Source organism: Eleginops maclovinus, chromosome 12, assembly GCF_036324505.1.
Source record: "Eleginops maclovinus isolate JMC-PN-2008 ecotype Puerto Natales chromosome 12, JC_Emac_rtc_rv5, whole genome shotgun sequence".
In the NCBI taxonomy this organism is placed as follows: domain Eukaryota; kingdom Metazoa; phylum Chordata; class Actinopteri; order Perciformes; family Eleginopidae; genus Eleginops; species Eleginops maclovinus.
This window is the reverse complement of record NC_086360.1, coordinates 19968040-19986787: the sequence shown is the minus strand read 5'-3', so window position 1 is coordinate 19986787 and position 18748 is coordinate 19968040. Positions and strand designations below refer to the sequence as shown.

At 39.3% G+C, this 18748-nt stretch overlaps 4 protein-coding genes across 7 annotated transcripts in view; all 4 read right to left on the bottom strand.

Annotated features, from left to right (window-relative positions):
- Positions 1 to 227: 227 nt before the first annotated feature.
- ctu1 (cytosolic thiouridylase subunit 1 homolog (S. pombe)) lies at positions 228 to 3414 on the bottom strand. 2 transcript variants are annotated; one of them, XM_063896328.1, is made up of 3 exons: positions 3213 to 3414; positions 1760 to 2260; positions 228 to 1423 (listed from the first exon to the last, which is right to left on the bottom strand). In XM_063896328.1, the coding sequence occupies exons 2-3, from the start codon at positions 2253 to 2255 to the stop codon at positions 888 to 890; spliced, it is 1032 nt and encodes a 343-aa protein (XP_063752398.1). In that variant the 5' UTR covers positions 2256 to 2260; positions 3213 to 3414; the 3' UTR covers positions 228 to 887. The 2 variants fall into 2 exon arrangements, with proteins under 2 accessions (XP_063752398.1, XP_063752397.1); XM_063896327.1 differs by having other exon boundaries at positions 3217 to 3413.
- A 628-nt stretch (positions 3415 to 4042) lies between these two features.
- On the bottom strand, positions 4043 to 6426 carry crybb2 (crystallin, beta B2). 2 transcript variants are annotated; one of them, XM_063898157.1, is made up of 6 exons: positions 6270 to 6426; positions 5920 to 6007; positions 5628 to 5746; positions 5200 to 5332; positions 4499 to 4641; positions 4043 to 4388 (listed from the first exon to the last, which is right to left on the bottom strand). In XM_063898157.1, exons 2-6 carry the CDS (start codon positions 5980 to 5982, stop codon positions 4220 to 4222), a joined length of 627 nt encoding a protein of 208 aa, XP_063754227.1. In that variant the 5' UTR covers positions 5983 to 6007; positions 6270 to 6426; the 3' UTR covers positions 4043 to 4219. The 2 variants fall into 2 exon arrangements, with proteins under 2 accessions (XP_063754227.1, XP_063754225.1); XM_063898155.1 differs by having other exon boundaries at positions 6264 to 6410.
- Positions 6427 to 9164: 2738 nt separating this feature from the next.
- On the bottom strand, positions 9165 to 12592 carry LOC134874138 (beta-crystallin B3-like). Of its 2 annotated transcripts, none has more exons than XM_063898154.1 (6): positions 12468 to 12592; positions 12074 to 12171; positions 11534 to 11652; positions 10867 to 10999; positions 10066 to 10208; positions 9165 to 9577 (listed from the first exon to the last, which is right to left on the bottom strand). In XM_063898154.1, the coding sequence occupies exons 2-6, from the start codon at positions 12146 to 12148 to the stop codon at positions 9334 to 9336; spliced, it is 714 nt and encodes a 237-aa protein (XP_063754224.1). In that variant the 5' UTR covers positions 12149 to 12171; positions 12468 to 12592; the 3' UTR covers positions 9165 to 9333. The 2 variants fall into 2 exon arrangements, with proteins under 2 accessions (XP_063754224.1, XP_063754223.1); XM_063898153.1 differs by having other exon boundaries at positions 12385 to 12572.
- An 857-nt stretch (positions 12593 to 13449) lies between these two features.
- The window catches only part of si:ch73-138n13.1 (calponin homology domain-containing protein DDB_G0272472), a 28870-nt gene continuing 23571 nt past the window's right edge, over positions 13450 to 18748 (bottom strand). The window contains exons 8-14 of the mRNA XM_063898152.1: positions 18294 to 18403; positions 17257 to 17413; positions 16635 to 16797; positions 16095 to 16231; positions 15595 to 15737; positions 15139 to 15226; positions 13450 to 15035 (exon numbers count right to left, since the gene is read on the bottom strand). Of these exons, the coding sequence (XP_063754222.1) occupies positions 15151 to 15226; positions 15595 to 15737; positions 16095 to 16231; positions 16635 to 16797; positions 17257 to 17413; positions 18294 to 18403 (786 nt within the window). The 3' untranslated portion in view covers positions 13450 to 15035; positions 15139 to 15150. The remainder of the gene's footprint in view (positions 15036 to 15138; positions 15227 to 15594; positions 15738 to 16094; positions 16232 to 16634; positions 16798 to 17256; positions 17414 to 18293; positions 18404 to 18748) is intronic.

The window sequence follows — 18748 nt, the reverse complement described above, 5'->3', positions numbered from 1 at the left end:
ACCTCTGAGTACTTCCCTAAGGATTTTTTTTTACTTCTATTCCACTATATTTGAGAGAAATTATTAACATTTATATGACAGTACTTCTTTACTCATAGATATTTTATTTGCAGAAAACACAAGTTTTAAGATTGCTTTTCCTGCTGGCTCCCAGGCCTCAATTCTTACATTTCCTGAGATTAATAACGACTTAATCCAAATCAAGAAAAAAAGCAGGAACACGAAGATATGGGACAATGCTTTTATTAAATATAGTTCATAAAACACCTTGGAATGGGACCACAACTGTGATCATATCCTTCCCAGAGATGGAGAAGTAGCAAAAAAATCAAGAAATTCAACATGCCATTAGTGAGAGATTGCATTGCTGTGGAGCATTCACAACCAGCTCACCTAAAAAACAACAAAGCTGCTCGTCCTTTTCTCAGCCCCTAAATCCAGGTGATGCTAGTTTGATAACTCAATGAAGGAAATGACCTGAAGAGCTCAACATAAAACTTGGTACCAAGCTTTACAGAGAAATTATCCTGTTACATGTGTAATACAGAAAGTAATGAGACAACTGGATACATGTACCATTAATATAATTTTGAACATTACCTAAAGATTAAAACAAACATCTTTATAACCTTTGGAAAGTATGTAAACAGCATCTCAATGATCCCTGGTTATAAATTGTGAATAGGCTTTGCATGCTGTGAAGAGCTTTCCTTACATAAAAATATCCCATGCTCATTTGAATAAATATTAAATTGATGATAAGATGAAAGAAAACTGCCACATTTTTTGGGAAGTCTTTTTCTTATGCTAAAGTCAAAAAACGTGGTTTATTCTAAAACTTAAAAATATCTATAGTCTTTGGTTACTAAAACAGAGGATATCTGTTGTTAAAAGTTGACTGATTTCAGCTTTCTCTCCTCCTTCTCAGTAAGGGGCTGCTGGGTGAGGATTTTGTCGTGCAGGCGGTGGTGTTTGCCGATGCCCAGCTTCGGCAGACCTCGGTTCAGGCCCTCCAGCAGCACACAGGATTTGCACAGAGTCTGGCTGGATATGTAGCCGCAGCGGTTGCAGGTTCCCTGCACCGGCATCTTCACCCCCTCGCGCACTGAAAGGTTCTCCCCCGAGTGGATGATGTCCATTATAGAGCTAGGCCTCACGCTCTCCAGGTCCTTTAGAAAGGTCCTCGCATGGCCACGATAAGCATTGGGGGAGTAGATACATTCAGTGGAAAAGTAGTCCAACTTCTTAAAGTAAGCGTACAAAACTATTTCTTTCTCATATGCATATTTGAGCGGTTTGCAGCGCGGGACCACCCCTTCACCCTCACTGGATGTGGAGATGGCCGTGCAGCGGCGCAGACGAGCTATGTCCCCTCGCAAGATGTTCATCAAAACGGTCTCTGCCACGTCATCAGCATTGTGACCTGGGATAAACACAATAACAACAACAAAATATTAAATCTTTCACATTAAACGTACATGTTATTTTTTCGCCACTAGGGGTCTAAATTAAAGACACAGCTCAAAATGGCATACAACACCAAAACAGGAGATCAAATGACACATTTCGCTAGATTTGAAAACTGTTGGAAAAATTTGGCATAAAAGTACATGCAAGTACACAACTCTCAACTCGCTCAATTATATAAAATAGGTGTAGCTTTTATTGATATATTTGGAAATGTCACATATTATATCTTTAGTACTAGCACTCCAAGTTGAAATTCTTGCATTCACAGTTAGTAATGTCTTGGAGTTACCTGTACATATCTTGTCCACTCTCAGCATGAGGGCTCCTCTGTCTAGCGCCTGCCTTCTGAACACTCCGCAGAAGGTGCAGTTATTCTTCAGTCCCACCTGCTTCACTATAGCGTCCATAGTCCAGCCATACAGCTCCTCATACGACACAATCTTCAGCGGCAGCTCATACTGTTGCTGATTCCTCTTCACTGTCTCCAAGGAGTCATCTCTGTAACCTGAGATTCCCTCATCCACAGAGAGAAGCATAAGTTCAAGGCCGTAGTTGTATCTCTCATTGAGGAGTTTCATGACATGTGCGAGTACTGTGGAGTCCTTTCCACCCGAGGCAGCAATCCCCACAATTTCACCATGTTTGAACAGGTTTGCTGCCAAGATCGTCTGATGCACCTCCTCCTCGAAGGCCCTGAAGAAACACGCCTTGCACAGCGAGTGGCCAGTTTTTGGACGTTTCAAGACAGCACGCTTGTCATCACAGCTACTGCAGAGGACAGGCATCTTAACTGTTGGGGGGGAGGTTATTTTAAAGGATAAACATGTTCAAAATTAGTTAAACAGATATTTCCTAAGTAATATCTTAAATAACTCATCTGACCGACAAGTTTAAGTCTCAATTATGTTTTTATCGTTAATTAATTTCCATCATGCAAGTAATCTGACACGGTTGTTCAATCTCCCGTTTTGTTTACTTATTTTGTTTGCTTTGATGAAGCTCCACACATTAATATTCTTAGGAGGCCAATATCCCCAAAAATACAGGACCCTAGAATTTATTTCAAAGCGTCCTAACTCAGAAAATGTGTAAAAAAAATTAAAAGCAACACAATTAAAGAAAAACATTGAAGATCAGATGTTATTATAATAAGAAGTCATTGCTAAGGATGTGCATTGCTAAATATGCATGCATTTTTATAGATTACGTTATATAAGCTAAAGTTTAATAACCGTAACGTCTTTCTATAAGTTATGTTAAATGCAATGAAACATAAACAAATGTGTTGCTATTTTCAACTTCTTGAATTGTAACATAAATGTTCTTGATTGAAATGTAGCTAAACAAACAGGAGAATCATAGAGTAAAGTTTAAAAGGAAGGAAGTAACTTGTACAATGTCCCATACGTTTACTTATGCATCTGAGGCACGTCGAATATAAGACTTCAACAAAACGATAAATAAAACCTCTTTGAACACTTAAACAGTAATGTCCTTTTGGCAACCAGCATATTACGTTTACTTGTCAAATTCGGAGCTTAATAAGTAAGGTATACAATCAAACTAAAGTTAAAACAGAAACCCCTAAAACTTGAGCTCTGTTTGTTTGAAAACACATAATATAATTAAAGCAGATGGTTTTAAGAGCTAACAGGTTTCACAACATGATTACATTAACAGGTCTAAGTTAGATAGCTAGCCTTGCAAAGCTAAAAATGTATATTAGGTAAAACAAATAATACCAACGTTTCCAAAGAACCGATGTCTGGAATGAGAATGCAGGGATGAGATACAGTTGAAAAATACTTAAAATTAAGCCTTTCCTATTTAAAGAACGTAAGAATTACAGGGCTACAAGTTAGAGTAGCATGTTGTTTCATCATGTGTCGTTTGCTCTTCTTCGCTGGACAACAGGAAATGACGTCACGTGCTATTTGCCCCTTCAGCACAACCTAGCGGTCGGCCTTATCCAGTGCAACATAAAAAACTAATTCAAATGTACATTTATAGAGCATTTTAATGACATGATCAGTGATGTTAAGTAGCTTACTACATGTACTCAGGTACTATACTGAAGTAAAATTTACTGCTGTACTCTGCTACTTTGTACTGATACCCCACTATAATTCACAGCAAACAGTGTACTTTTACTCCACTACATTTATTTTATACCTTTATTTACATTGCAGAGTTGGATTAATGATACAACATGTAATCAACTCTTAAATAAGACTCGAGGCACACCTGAAGTAAATCCACAAGCTACCTTGTAGTATAATAAGTAATCAAAATTAGCTACACCTTAACCAGCTGTGATAAACACTTTAATGTATCAATAATTATAGTCAAAACATATAATATATATCATTCTAAAATTGGGCAGTCTGTATAATGAGTACTTCTAGTATTCCTGCTCTTTGGTCGTTCTACTTTTACTTAAGTACACAATCTGAGTACTTATTCCACCTCTGGACATAATAAAGGTAACTTTAATTCCACTCCTGATGTTTCCTTAAGATATTGTTAAGAAGTCTTGCAAAGTCACAGAAATATATCATACAACACAGCCAAATGTAAGCAATAAGGATTTATTAGTTGGCTTGAAAGAATGTCACTACTGCAACAGCTGCAACAGATATCAAAATGCTTTAAGGTGAAAATGAAGGACAAAAAGGGGGGAGGGGGGGGGTGAGGCTGGGAGGGAGCAATGCTACAGTTACAGGTTCAATGACAGGAAAGAGTCACAAGCTTAGTTGACGGGATGAAAAGCACCCCTCTGATGCCACTGGCTGTCTCTGATGCGCCGGACAGACTGGATCTGAGGAATCTGGGCTCCGAACTCAGAGCTGTCCTTATACTCCCCCTTTTCAAACAGGTACTGATAGCCTCTGTAGCCTGGATACTGATAGCCCACCCAACTGGAGGACCAGGAGCACAAGGAGAGAAAACAGATAAGAGTTATAGGTGAGAAGAGACATTCACTAAGGTATTTGCAGTATGACATAACATCTGTATCCGATGGACTCACGTGCCACTCTGCACCCGAACAGAGGAAACCTTCTCCTGGTAGCCGTGTGCGTGAAAGCTGGGGACATCATCATCTATGATTTCTATCTTCTTCCCAGCAAAGCTGGGGTTCTCGTAAAGGACAATCTTGTGCTCCTGGCTGTCCTGTAAGTGAGGAGCAAGGTATTCACACAGTGGATAACTTATTACAGGAATACTTCATCAATAAATTGGCCTGTAGCATCAATTTTAGAACCTGTGAACTTTGACCTCGCAGGCCTCCGTGGTGAATGAAGAGTCAAAAAACAAAGAATGGTCTTGATGAAAGAAAGTAACATTTTCACTAAAAACATACTTTTAAAGCACTTCTGCGTAAACAGACTATATGCAGGTCAGAAAAGTTTTAAAGGAAGGTTTCAGCAAAACTGCATGTGTTTGAAGTGGTGACATACAACGTGCTACAAACAAACTAAGGATCTGATTTATAATGCACAGTTTGTAAACTGTTGTTTTGGTATAGTTTTGCAGTTGTTAAACGCTGCCTGTGTTTCCTTCAAATCATCTTGAACTTTCTCTATATTTGAAATCTTCATTGTACACGTACAGAAATAAAATCCTCTTCAGGAATTTAAGAAAGCATGGGGTGAATAAATTAAAACTTTGTGGGACAACTGATCGGAAAATATACTTGTGTCTTTTTTTGTTTGTAAGTATGTTTTTTACCACTTTAATCGGGCGGAAAGCAACAATGGTGTCACTGCGCCTGCTGTTGGTCCAGGAATCCCAGCGAGGATACTCCCCCTTCTCATACACATACTGCTCCCCCTTACAGTTGGCCTGCTCGTATCCCACCCATCTGAGCGTGAGTAGAAAGAGAGAGACGGTTGTGTGAAAAACAGTAAAAAGAACACATTTAGTCGTTTTTGGTCATTTTACTCCTTTCCATACTACCCCAAATCACTGGAGCTGCAAAGGTCATACCACTTGTCAATAAGACAATTGACAGAAAAACCACCAACTAATAGTCAAATTAATTTTTCATGCAGCAACGTCAGAAATGACTGCTTTTAAGCCTATCAAATAGTCTTTTTTGTTCACTGTTTTTTTTTTGTTGCAGCTTTAGGCTTTGTCTGTCTTTGTGCCACACTCACGGTCCACACAGCACCAGTATGGAGCCCACTTTCTCCACGCCTGCTTCCTGGAGGTCGTTGCAGGGACCAGTCAGCTCATGGCAGCGTCCCTGGAAGTTTTCCTGCTCATAGATAACCAGCTGTGCACCAAAGAGAGAAAAGGGGAAGAGTGTTGGTGAGTTTCTCGCCTCAATAAAAAAACATAAAAAACTGTTTCCAATCTTATGTTTGGAGAAGGCTAAGATCCAGAACAAACAAGTGCTTACTCTGAGGAGGAAGTTGTAAATGGTATTTTAATCTAATTTCCTCTCACCTTAAATGCACTGGTGCCTGGCTGCTGCTGCTTGGATGCAGGGTTCTGGTGGTCTGCGGCCATAATGAATGGATCAGCAATGATGAAACTGAAATTACAAAACATAAGCAGGTCAAACCTACTTTCATATATTTAGTTTCATGTTATTTACCATTTAAAATGCATGCAAAAATGCAAATCATTCTCCCTCACAAAGCAAGTTTATATTCTTTTAACACAAAACTACAATAATGCAACATGGAAGAGAGTTCGTAGAAGTTAAATACAAAAACACAGTATCAACATGAAAACAAATACTCATATACTTTAGACAAAATACAGTGCAACGGACATGAACCTCTTACCAGTACCTGTCTGTGCCAGTGTGTTTGTGATAGCACGATGAGCTCAATATATACGGGACACCCAGGGTTGGAAACTCTGCCAACAGTACCCACAGTGTGCACACCGGCTGCAGGTCGCCCTGCCATAGGCCCAGCAGACTGAGATGAGGGGTGACCGTGTAGCCTCCCCCCCCACCCCCCCACCCCAGCCCGGGGTGTCACACCCCCACAAAGTTATTTCATTAGTTGTCAGTTTTGTGCAGCCAGTCATTGTTCGATATCCACATGAATCAGCACAAACAGTGCCAAGAGTCCTGCACCTACAATGAGAGGCGGAGAGAGAGAGAGAGAGAAGGATTGTCAAAAAATCTTTGTTACAGTGCTGAAGAGACTGAATAACAATCCCAAAACACTGCTAAATGTTTCCACAAGAGTGGGTTTATTTGATATATAATTCACTAATAAGGAATAGATGTCAAAATATGTTGCCTCTACTGTTTGAAAACTTCAAAGCATGCATTTATGTGTCCAACCTGTTTACTGTACATGCTGCCTCTCTCTTGCTTGCAGTAAAATGGGTTGATTCAATTAGAACATGTTGTAGATATTTTAAATGAGAGGTTTCATGTTGCAGCAGAGTTATACATTAATTAGCTGCTTTAGTTTTATATTCATTCATCATTTTGCATTACCAGTATTTCATTTGAATATCAAGCTAGCCTTAATATGTTGTTCACTACCTGGAGCTTGTCATTGATTCCAGTACAGCATTTATTTCAAATATCTGTAACGTATCTTTTATCTTACAACACTGTTTGATATTTCATTTCATTTAGTTTTTGTATTATTTTAATTATCTGTTGTTTCTTGCCTTATTACGGTCTTGAAATTCTACATGTCATGCACTTTCTAACTTGGATTTCAAAGTTTTAGATCTCAATCATGAGGCCATAACATATGACAAAGTATTTTGTATACCGTTTTGTCAATACACAATGTAATTTAGAGGAATATTGAAATTATATTAATAATATTCTAGTTCTTCGACAGATTTAAAACCAGTGATTTATGAAATATGACTGTATCTGCTACACTTTTCACCTGCAGGGCCTTTGAAAACGGCTATTTTGTTAGAGAAATAGAGTATTATTATAAATAAGTAAAGACTTTGCTGGTGCGCATGTTCAGGGAGTGAGTCTAAAATAACATCTCTTTAGAAGGAAAATAGCCACCTGCGTCGCTCCAGGCATGTTGAACTGACCTTGCACTGACCCCGTTGAAGAAGTGCAAAAAGAAACAGCCCACTTTTAAGTATTTAAGGGTGCTAAATCAATTTGTTGCAACTTATTTGAGAAAATCTGAACAAGGATCTGGATTTTAGAGCTCATGCCTCCAAGGCCTCATGAAAACAACAGATTTAAATGCAGGAATATCACACAGAAATACTCCAAAATACACATCAAGTTCAAATATTCCAGAAATCCTCAAAATGTGTATGAGGACTAACTCAACCCTCAAACTAAAATCCTCAATGAGAGCTTCTTCTTCATTGGTAAACTACAGATGTGCTCACATGAATGTGTTGTTTTTGTACGTTTTCATTACTGGCATGTGAGAGAAAGTATAGTAGAGCACTGCAGGAGACACAGGGAGCTGTTCTGTGTCACGTTATCTCTGTTTTTAATAAAATTGCCAGGAGAAGGATTTATATTTAGGGAATATAAAATCAACATCTGCTAAATAATAGCCTGCCGGTTAAATTTAATATCGTAAAATCATTAAAAGTAATCACCTTTGCAGTCGACCAAAACTATACTTTATTATAGATTAATGTTGACATGAGTTTCCTATGTCAACTTGGAGACAATTCATCGTCATAAACCACTAAGTCCACAATGATAATGACTATCAGAGAAAACTCAGTGCACTCTATTTTAATAGGAAGCATGAATAAAGTATGACATCAGCTCACTTGCTGTAAAGCAGATGCCTCTCCACATATTTGCTGAATAAGTCATGTGCTCTAGAGATGCCCGAGGCTTTCAGATGTGTGACTAAAATGTGGAAAACACAAGCAGAAAAAATGGCTGACATGACTTGTCAGTTTTACGCATTGGTGGAAAGTAACAAAGTATATTTAATCAAGTAAGTAATATGGAGGAAAATATTTGACTTTTTACACCACTACATTTATTTAAAGGTCACCTATTTTGCATTTAAAGCTACAGATACAGAATCAGCACTTTTGGAACAAGGCTGTAACAGAGGGGTTGATGGCATGCTACAGTGCATGATCTGTTTGGTATTTTGAGCCAACACTTCAGAGAAATGTTTTGCATATCTGAGACCTATAAAATATTGTTAAAAAATAGTATACTCACTCTTAGTGACCTTTTATTTTGTATAAAACACATCAATACTTTTATGGTAAGATGTAGCACGGTAGTACTAAAGTACACAATATTTGAAAAGTAACTAAAATTGGCTTAAGACAGACAGCATATTTGTATTGTACAAAACTAGGAAAAAGGGAATTCTGCATAGTGAGTACTTATACGTTTAAAACTTAACTGTGTATATATATGTATGTTTAACCGTGTTCACTTATCTGTATATATCTGTATTTCTCTCCTAATATATTGCTGTTATAACACCTGAGTTTCCCTACAGGGATCGATAAAGGGCCATGTTATCTTATCTTACCTTAAAGAACATTTAGCCAAGAATAATTTGGCACTCCTACTGAAGTAGCACTTTGAAATCAGGCTTTTTACTTTTAATGGAGTATTTAAAGACTATGGTAATTCTACTTATGTAAAGGATCTGTGTCCTTCTTCCAACAGTTGTTGTACGTCACAGATTTTCCAATTTTGAATGCCTCAGTTTCTTTGACTTAAAAGCACAACAGCAGCAACAAACAGCTCAAGGTCAAACTTTTATTCGCCACTGAAACATACATGGCACTCCTCATGGGGCACAAGCGTTTGCCATGCTCAGGTTAAGGCAAAGGGCAGGCACTGTCGGCGGCGTAGGGAGGGGGGTATTTGGTGGTGGAGGTTGGGGGGGTGGGGGGGAGGGGGGGAGGGCCTGCTCAGCTGGCTCCAGCTGTGGCAGGAGGTGCAGGAGGTGCTGGGGTCGGATCAGGGTCAGGGCCAGGAGCCGGGGCGGGGTCAGGGCCAGTGAAGCAGCCCCTCTTGTGCCACTGCATGTCCCTCACACGTCTGACAGACTGGATCTGAGGGACAGGGGCCTCCCAGTCGTTCCAGTGCTTGAAGTCTCCTCTCTCGAAGATAAACTGGCGCCCCCTGTATCCGGGGAACATGTAGCCCACCCATCTGCAGGGAAGGAAAACAGTAAGCATGTCTCATATAAAACAAGGCTACCTCCAAGCCGCATTTTATAATGTCTTTTTTTACGTGGCATTGTTTGAGTACTTGAGTCAGTCTAGGCATTGTGTCATTTATCTGTATAGTCATTAACCTTGGCAGCAGATAACAGAAAACCTCCCAAAAAACCTCATTGTACAAAGAAAAGCATACAGCTTTTCTCTCCATGTTGCATGAAGTAAATTGATTTGATTGATCATAAAGAGTCGGCAGTTTTGAGAAAACTAGCAACTCTAAATATTTTATAATAATTTCCCAACACTGCACACTATTCACTATTCATTCACAGTACAACGGACCGTTCTTCTGCAACTGTGCATGTTTCCCTATATACCTGTCCCTTACAAATAAGCACATTGAACAGTTATTTGCTTTGAGTTGGGTAGGTAATATAGAAAAACTAGACTACGAAAGTGGGGATTTAGTGAAGGTCTTACGTTCCGTTAAGTGCCTTCAGACTTGCCACACGATCCTGAAAACCGTGTCCCCACAAACTCGGCACATCATCGTCAACAATCTCCATCTTTCTGCCGGTGAACCCTGGGTTCTCGTACAGGTGTAGCTTGTGATCAGCACTGTCCTGTAGAGGAGAAACAGACATGGGGACAAGTCTTACAAAGGTCTCCAGTGTGTCCAACGATGTTAGCTGTGCAGCTCATATGACTCCTATTGTGGCTCTTTCAATAACCCTCAACAATTTGTATATATTTTACTATCACTCTTAACCTCATTGCATTTATAGTTACATTCAATTTACTGTGTTTATATTGTTTTAGAATGTATATTGTGTATTTCTATAGAGACTCCATAGATATTTGTATTTCGACTGTTGTTATGTTTATACTTAAAGTTCTTTTCATCAGATTTTTAAATCATGGGCAATGCCTTAACATGCTTTTGTAACAAAAAAACTGAAGTACACCTCATCTAATTCAATCTACATCTTTGTGATAAGTGATAAAAGATAATTATACCTGCAAAAATGTCAGGAAATGCTGTTTTGAGCCTTACACATGAGATGATTTCCTGATTCTCTTTGGTTTATATCATGTTAGGTTGAATATCATTTAGCAATTGACATTTAAAGACCCTGGATGGGGATGGATATTTTTCCCTATTTTCTGACATTTTAAAGACCAACAAATTAATCAAATAGCAAACAATAGGAAAATTAATCGATAATGAAAGTGTTTGTGTAAAGGCTGCAGAGTCCGTTTTGTATTATACTGTTCACCCACCACTTTGAGTGGCCTTAGAGAAAAGAGGGAGTAGCTGTTCTGACTGTTGGTCCAGGTGTCCCAGCGCGGATACTCGCCCTTCTCCAGAATAAACTGCTCCCCTGTGAAGTCATGCCGATCATAACCCGCCCAGCTGAGAAGGAAGAGATCAAAAAGGAGGTTTATTTTTCCTGACATTTCATTTTGCTGTCTCTTTTATCCAAAGCAACTTACATGAAGATACAAAGTCTCAAGATTCAAACAACAAGAATCCTGCAAATACATCAGCTTCAGATAAGCCAAACAATTTTAAGTAGTTGTCTAGGAAACGTTATTCTCACTGCTAATGCACGGCAATATATGGATATCAAATTGGTATTATAAGACTGTTATACTGTTACTCCTTGGATTTTGGATATTTGGTTGATTATTTTGTCCTTTTAAAGGCTGTGTTACAGTAAATTAACACACTTTTCCTTTCTAATTTCTACATTGTTCTTTAACCAATAAATCATTATATCGCACTACTGATGATTATTAACAAAAACACATATAGGCAGCCCATCAACACTGTTGCAATATTGTTATCGAGGTCATATAAAATGATTGTGATATTCGATTTACTCCAAACCGCCCGGCCCTCCTTATAATGTAGATACATATGTTTTGAACAGTGAGTAGTACTTACGGTCCGGACTCGACTATCACAGATCCGACTTTCTGCAGTCCCTTCTCCATCACATCTTTGCACTCTGCAGAAAACTCCGCCTTGCAGCCCTGGAAGTTCTCAAACTCAAACAGCAACACCTGGATGACAAAAAGCTGCAGATTTACTACCTGTTTAAAAATACAGTGAGTAGTCAGTCTTCATTAAGTGTGGTTTGGATATAAGCCTTTATCAAGGGGCTCATATTGGTCATAAAGAAGTGGTGTCACCAAACATATATTATACATCATAATATACTCAAATACTCTGTTAGTCTATTAGTTAAATCCTGCATTGCAGATGTTACTTAAGTGAAAGCAGCAAAATGTAGTTAAATAATAAATGAAGAGGTAGCAAATGCAAAACAATCTTTAAAAAAATAAATACTGAAATATCTGAAATAAATGTGAAATTATAATACTTTTCATAAATTAAGAGATTTTGATCAAATAGTAGGACATTGTGGATCCATCCCTGACCACTGAGGTTTCTAGCCCTGCACACACTCTTGTTTTCCAGTACCTTATACGTGGCTCCGACTCCGCCCTGGCTCTTCCCTGCAGCCTGCTGCTCCGGGGCACTCTGCTGCTCTGACATCCTCCTGATCCACTGCTCCTCCACTTTGGGCCAGCAGCAGACACACAGGCAATGCACCATCCATCATGCATGCATGTTCAGGGACAGAGACACAGACAGGAGGAAAAAAGTCAATGTCAAGATTGCAATTTATGACTCAAGTAGTTGGATTGTATTCCTTTGACCTGAAGTAAGGATTATCATTAACTGAATATGATACAAAAGATGATATCATCCCTTAAAGAAATCATCCAAACCTTGGTCTCCACTTGACGCAGCATCATCTAACTCCATTGCATTGGATTTATTACCCCGCCTGTGTCCACAGTGAGCTTTTTACCTGGGTATGCCTGCTAGGAAATGGTACTGTCCCTCTTTTTTTCGGTGCCACTTGGTGTTTGGTGGGGTTGAGCCATTAGAGGGCAGGGATAGGGGGGGTATTTATGGTTTATTTCTGGCCACAACAGCAAAAAAGGGGGAGCTGTTGATACAGCAAGTCTGTCGCTCACATTGTGTCCGTAACGCTGCCTCTCAATAGGCAGCTGTGTTGGCACACACTGCCATGCCTGTCCGCCCGGCTGCCAGCAAGCACTGTGTGCGGGCACGGGGAGAGAGAGCCAAGAGGATTCAGCAAACAGCCCCGCTCAGCACAAACACACACACACACACACACACACACACACACACACACACACACACACACACACACACACACACACATAGGGATTAAACTCTGGTGTTAGACAACTTCCTCAAACTTTTATCCCAAAGTTAGGTTAGTAGTGTCAAAAATATGTCCATTCACAGGATGGGAGTGTATTAAATCTGTGAATTGTGAAATAATTTATAATAAGGGGATCTATAGAAAATATAAAACCCTTTTAATAATAATTTCCAGTCAATTTATTCGGACCTCTTTTGACGAAGTAAAGCTTTGAATACAAAATGGACAGTGGTCCAAACATGTTGGCTTTTTAATAAATACACCTTCATAATACAATCTTTATGATATATTTTCTTCGTTGTGGTTTCCTTTTTTTAAAATTGTGCCTGAAAGACTTCCTGTTTTTTCCTTGTTTTCCAAAAGCACCTGATACATCCTAATCTACACTTGAGAATACTGAGCAACCAATCTTTCCTAAAAAGAAATATAATTGAGTTTTTTTCCCCACAGGGGTTAAACTCTGCCGGAGACAAACTAGACCGATTTTTAAATCAAGTCAAGTACATTTTATTAAGAATGTAGTCACTTTAGGACACTGGCCAGTACAACACAGTGCAATATTCATCTGTACTTTGAAATAAGAAAAGGACAAAAAATAAACCCTCAAATCTTTATGACAAAGTAAAACGTCATGTACATAGAAACCAGGGACAATCCCCCCAGAGGACTTCAACACATTCACTTGCATTGCATGAGAAAAACTCCGACAACACAGGAGACGAGACAAGAGGGGCAGAGGTCAGTGCCGTAGTGCGTCAAGTGACAAAGTGCTTTATAGAAGGGCAGCATCAAGAGGAGGATTACAGTAAAGGTGGAAAGCAGGTGCAAATGTTCATATGCTTTTAGGAGTTTCATAGAGTGATTTAAACAAAGTAGTGAACAAATAATCCCTCCACTGGAGCGCCCAACACTTTCAGTTTGACAGCAAAGATTGTGCATGCACATTAATGGGGACAAAAACCGAGGAAGAATTGCACATTTGTTTGTGAAACAAGGGCTACAAGGTGAACATATGGCTTTTGATGTACGCTACAATCATTCGGGGAAGACAGGCTGATTAGTGTTTCTTCTTTATAAAAGTATTTGTGCTGATAAGGAGTGTGCATGATTGACAGATGCAGAGTCCCCTGTCCCTCTTACACAAAAACAAAAATATACTTAGACAAAAACATATGTACAAGATGCAGCAACTCTGACACTGTTAGGGTTGTGTGGAGTGTAAAAAAGTATTTTGTAGTGATGCAACGCAAAACTAGTTCTCTGTTAAATCAATCATAATACAAATATAACATCTTCTGATTGCAGATCAGGTCAGCAGTGATTTGTTCTCTATGTTCAAGAAGGAGATCATTAGTGTCTGAATTGACGTCCTACGGCAATGCTTGTGTGACTCCCCTCAACAGACTGAAAACACACATTATGTCCCGACCTGTACACACAAGTCAGGTCAGGAAACACAAGAGGATTTTCTGGATTGTCCTCCAGCTTGTGATGAAGCAAAAGTGTTGCATGGTCCCACAAGTCAAACATTGCTTAACAGCTGCTGTGTACGAAGTATTTGTTCAGTAGCACAGCAACGGTTCGTATACAAACAGAACAATTTCGATTATCAATTCATCCTTAAAGTAACAAATGTCAGAAAATAGATTTTAAATCTCAAATGTGGACAAGATTTGCTGTTCTTTATTTTATATCATATTAAACTTGATATCTTTGGGTTTTTGACTCACAAAACAAGATATTTACATCACCACAGACATTTTCTGACATTTTTAGACCAAACAATTAACCAATCAGTCGAGATAATAATCAACAGATGAATCGACAATGAAAAGAATCATCAGTTGCAGCACTATTGCCAATAATTCCTCCCGTCCCCTCGTGTCTTCTCCTGGTCCCTAGTAAAGTGTTCATGTGAAGAGCCTCCTGCTGCAGAAAGGCTTCAACAGGTTCAAGCATGAAATGGATAAAGCAGAGCAGCACGATGTTTTTTCTTCTCCTCCTTGCTTGTTTTATTCTTTTTCCAAAAGACAGAGACTCTCCGTAAAAAAGGCACCATGCACATTATAAACCCAGATGGGAAGAGAGAAAAAAAAAGAAAAGGTCAGCAGCTGTAGATTCCTCTCTCCTACTCTCTCCAACGTTAAGGCTTCTATTTCATATAGATTCATCTGATAAGGCCACCTAAAGGGGAGTGAGGATGACAGGTGTTAAAAGCTGAAATATGTTTGTATTCTTAGTTAAATACACACTAAAAGATGGCGAGAAAGTTCAAAAGCTAACTCACCTCATTAATATCTTAGCTTTCATTTTCATACTGACTCAAACGCTTCTTGGACTTCAGCTCTTTCAACCACTGGGGTGAGTCCTCTTCACTGCACAGAGAAAAGGAGATGAATGAATGCAGGACAAACAGAGGACTGTAATACAAAGTGTAGTGGTGGTGATTCAAACGGAAACTTAGGGGAAAATCTCAATTAGCAGTGCAATTACTGAGTTTATGGTTTAAATCTTGTGTTAAGTTTAAAGTTAAAAGAAAACCGTTTACAGAATGTGCAATTCAAATAAAAAGAGGTCACAGAGAATGGTAAAATAAAAACATTACTTAGGAATTCACAAAAGTAGCATTGCTCTCTTATTTGCAGCATTTATGTTATAGTCAATCAGCAACCCAACCCCTGGCTCGGTCCAATGAGATTCCCTCTGCAAAGAAAACAAGTTTTATAATAATTATTGAGCTTACCCATTCTCTTTCCCACCAGCAGGGGGCAGTACTCGCGCTGCCCTGGGGAGGAAGGGGGACTTGGGAGAGCGAGAGAGTTGTGAAGGAGAGGGAGTTGTTCCATCCATCTGGCTGTCAGTGTCGCCCCTCTTCCTCAGATGGGCCTGACAACAGGAGCGGGACAGATTTAGGTACTTTAATTCATAATAAGATGACATAGCAGGTAGGTAAACAAACATGGAATTCGACCCTGGTATTTGGTTGCTCTAAAAATGTAACAGAAATAAACAAAGTTAAAAGCAAGGGAAATAAAAGATTCCCATAAACATTTGACCACTAAGAATAGATTTAAATATCCGCTAAGTAGGAGAATAGAAAACGGAGCTAAAAACAAAGAACAGGAGACCACAACGCTGAGGCTGCCATCCACGGCGCCATCTTGGATATCTGAGGAATTAGTCGAAGGTATTGACAGAACAGTAATATAGATTTTAGCTAATCTTATAAATGATGAGGCTCACTTTTAAAGCTGAAGGGTCCATCCCAGTGAACAGGGGGATCCTCTGCGGCTGAGAGGAAACAGCAGGGCTGGCCTCGGCTCCTCCTCTGGCCTGCTCCTCAGAGTCCGAGTCATCGTCCTTTCTCTCAACCTTCACCTCTGTCATTGGGAACATATATATTTTCACTCTCACGTGAGAACATACAGAATAAAACATTAGACAGTAGTGTTTGAACATCACAATTTAACTATAAAGTGCTTATTTTCTACCAGTGTTTCTGAAACGCTTTCAATAATGCACCCCTTCTGAAATATGGTATGCGTCTTTTTAATTGGTTGCACTCACATTTGAGAGACAAAAAAGAGCTCTTTGTGTTTGTAGCTATATTGCTGCTACGCTTCAAACACAAATGCATGTTGTAGCACATTTTAATTGAACATTAAATCTTGTTTCCTGGCCACACTTAACAATTTCAAATGCTTTTTTGTTTGTTTTGTCAGGTATTGGTTTTATTATAAAAATAAAGCATGGTCACTAGATCTTCTTGTGTTTGCTGCTCACCTGTGGAGTCTCTGTAGAGCCAGTCGTCTGTGGCTCCTCCCTCAGCCGGTGACAGTGCTGCTGTCTGATGGGTGGCTTTGGAGGGGCGGGTCCTCGGGGCTCGCTTCTTCACCAGGTGAGCTCTGGAGCGCAGAGCGCTGGTGTCCAACAGAGTGGTCGGGGCCTGGACATCCAAACACAAGAGAAACACATAAGCCAACATGTAAACATATCCGTAGGAACAAATGCACAGGTGTCATGACGAGAATTGTTAAAACCACCTAATTGTGGTTTAGTGAATAGTGGCATAACATTATATATTATTATTATTTTCCACCGTAACAAAAGGCAAATCTTTTAACCAATAGAAATCCAGAGCATGGCTACCAAATTGGAATTCCTTTGCAGAACTGTAATTCTTTAAAAGGCTGTTTGTTAACATAACAGCAGTGGCAGCACCATTGATGATTCTGCTCTCTGGCTACAGTTTTAGACTTATATAGGAGTTGAGAATTAACTACCAAAAATTGGAACAGAAAATGGAAAAATATGTCTCATATGTATTATCACAGTCCAAAAATCAGGTCTCTAATGAAGCAATAGGGGTTTAAACGGCAGCTGTGGTTAACTCAGAAACACTTACATCAGGGAAAGGGAGCGGCTGGCTCTCAAATGTGGATTGAGGAACGCCGTCCGGTGCGTCAAACTGTGAGCCGGGATCAGCTAGCGTGTGCGGGGGGGTTGGCTTCCTTGGCGAGGGGCTGAGATTACTTTCTGAACTGGGAGTGGCAGGACTGAGGCTGAAGTTGAGACAAGAAAAAAATAGGAAACATGTCCGAAACACAAATGTGTGGTTGCTTTAACCGCAGGTACAATCCTACTGTTCAATCAAACAGAGTGAGTCATTGATTCCCTATTGTTGACACAACTGTGGCAAACACAGATGTAGCTGACGCACCTAACAACAGGGTAAAGGTGAAACAAGAAGGATGGACATAAATATATTATATATAAAATAGACTACATCTTATATTTATACAAATTTGATATAATATCTATATTTATTGCTATTGGTTAACACTGTAATGATATTTTCTGACCACAGGGGGTCAGTGAAGTTTCAGGGTAGTGCAAACAAAAACAAAGATCGTCGATTTTGATTTTGTTCTTGCAAAACTGCTGCTGTGCTGTGATTTGATCAAAATACTCTATGTTTGTATTGCTTTATATTATACTTTTATTTAGTTTGTGTTTTTAACTGATCCTTCTTGTGTTTTAGTTAGCGTCTTTGTAAAACAGTATGGTTAATGATTGTTGTTTTTTTAAATATGCTGTATTAATAAACCTGTCATTTTAGCCAGAGCTTAAACAATGACAGAAGATGTCTGATACATTAAGAAGAAGGAATTTTCATTCTTTGTTTTCTTTGAGCTTGCATAGCAAAACATTGATGTTAAAAGTGAAAAAAAGTATGAATTTAAATTTTGTTTGCGACACAGACTTTAGTATACATCAACTGAGTTTAGTTACATTTGAAGGACTCTCATTCGGAAATCTAAATAAAGAATACCCAAATAATTAATTTTGAACATGAGGTGATATTTTCCCCAACACCATGGCTGTGTGTGTGGCTATGTGTGTGTGGCTATGTGTTGAGACAAAAGAAAACAGTGTGTTTACCTGTCATCAGTGCGCAGTCCTGTCTCCCAGGTCCCATACTGACTGTCAGTGTCTCGGACCGGTGTTCCCGAGTCCTCCTCCTCACCACTGACACTCTGCTTCTGCTGCACCTGGAGCGAGAAGAGGAGAACAATCATTCATTATTGAGGAGGAATCAAACTGGGTCTAAGTTATATAACAGACCGGCTTGAGAGACGGCAGCAGCTGCCCTCACTTGACATTCAGAAAATACTCTCAGAGAAAATTTCAAGCAAAGGATCCAAGCCGAGAAGTCACTGTGAACAACGACAGGTTTTTCCGAAGTGATGGGGTGTGGTGGAACCTTTTAAAATGCTGTGATTGGTTATTAAAAAGGTATTGGCCGATGAAATGGATAGACCTAATCACAGAGTCATTATTGAGACATGGTGTAATAAAAAATACTTAGTTATGTAATGACCATTTCCGCTGAATAA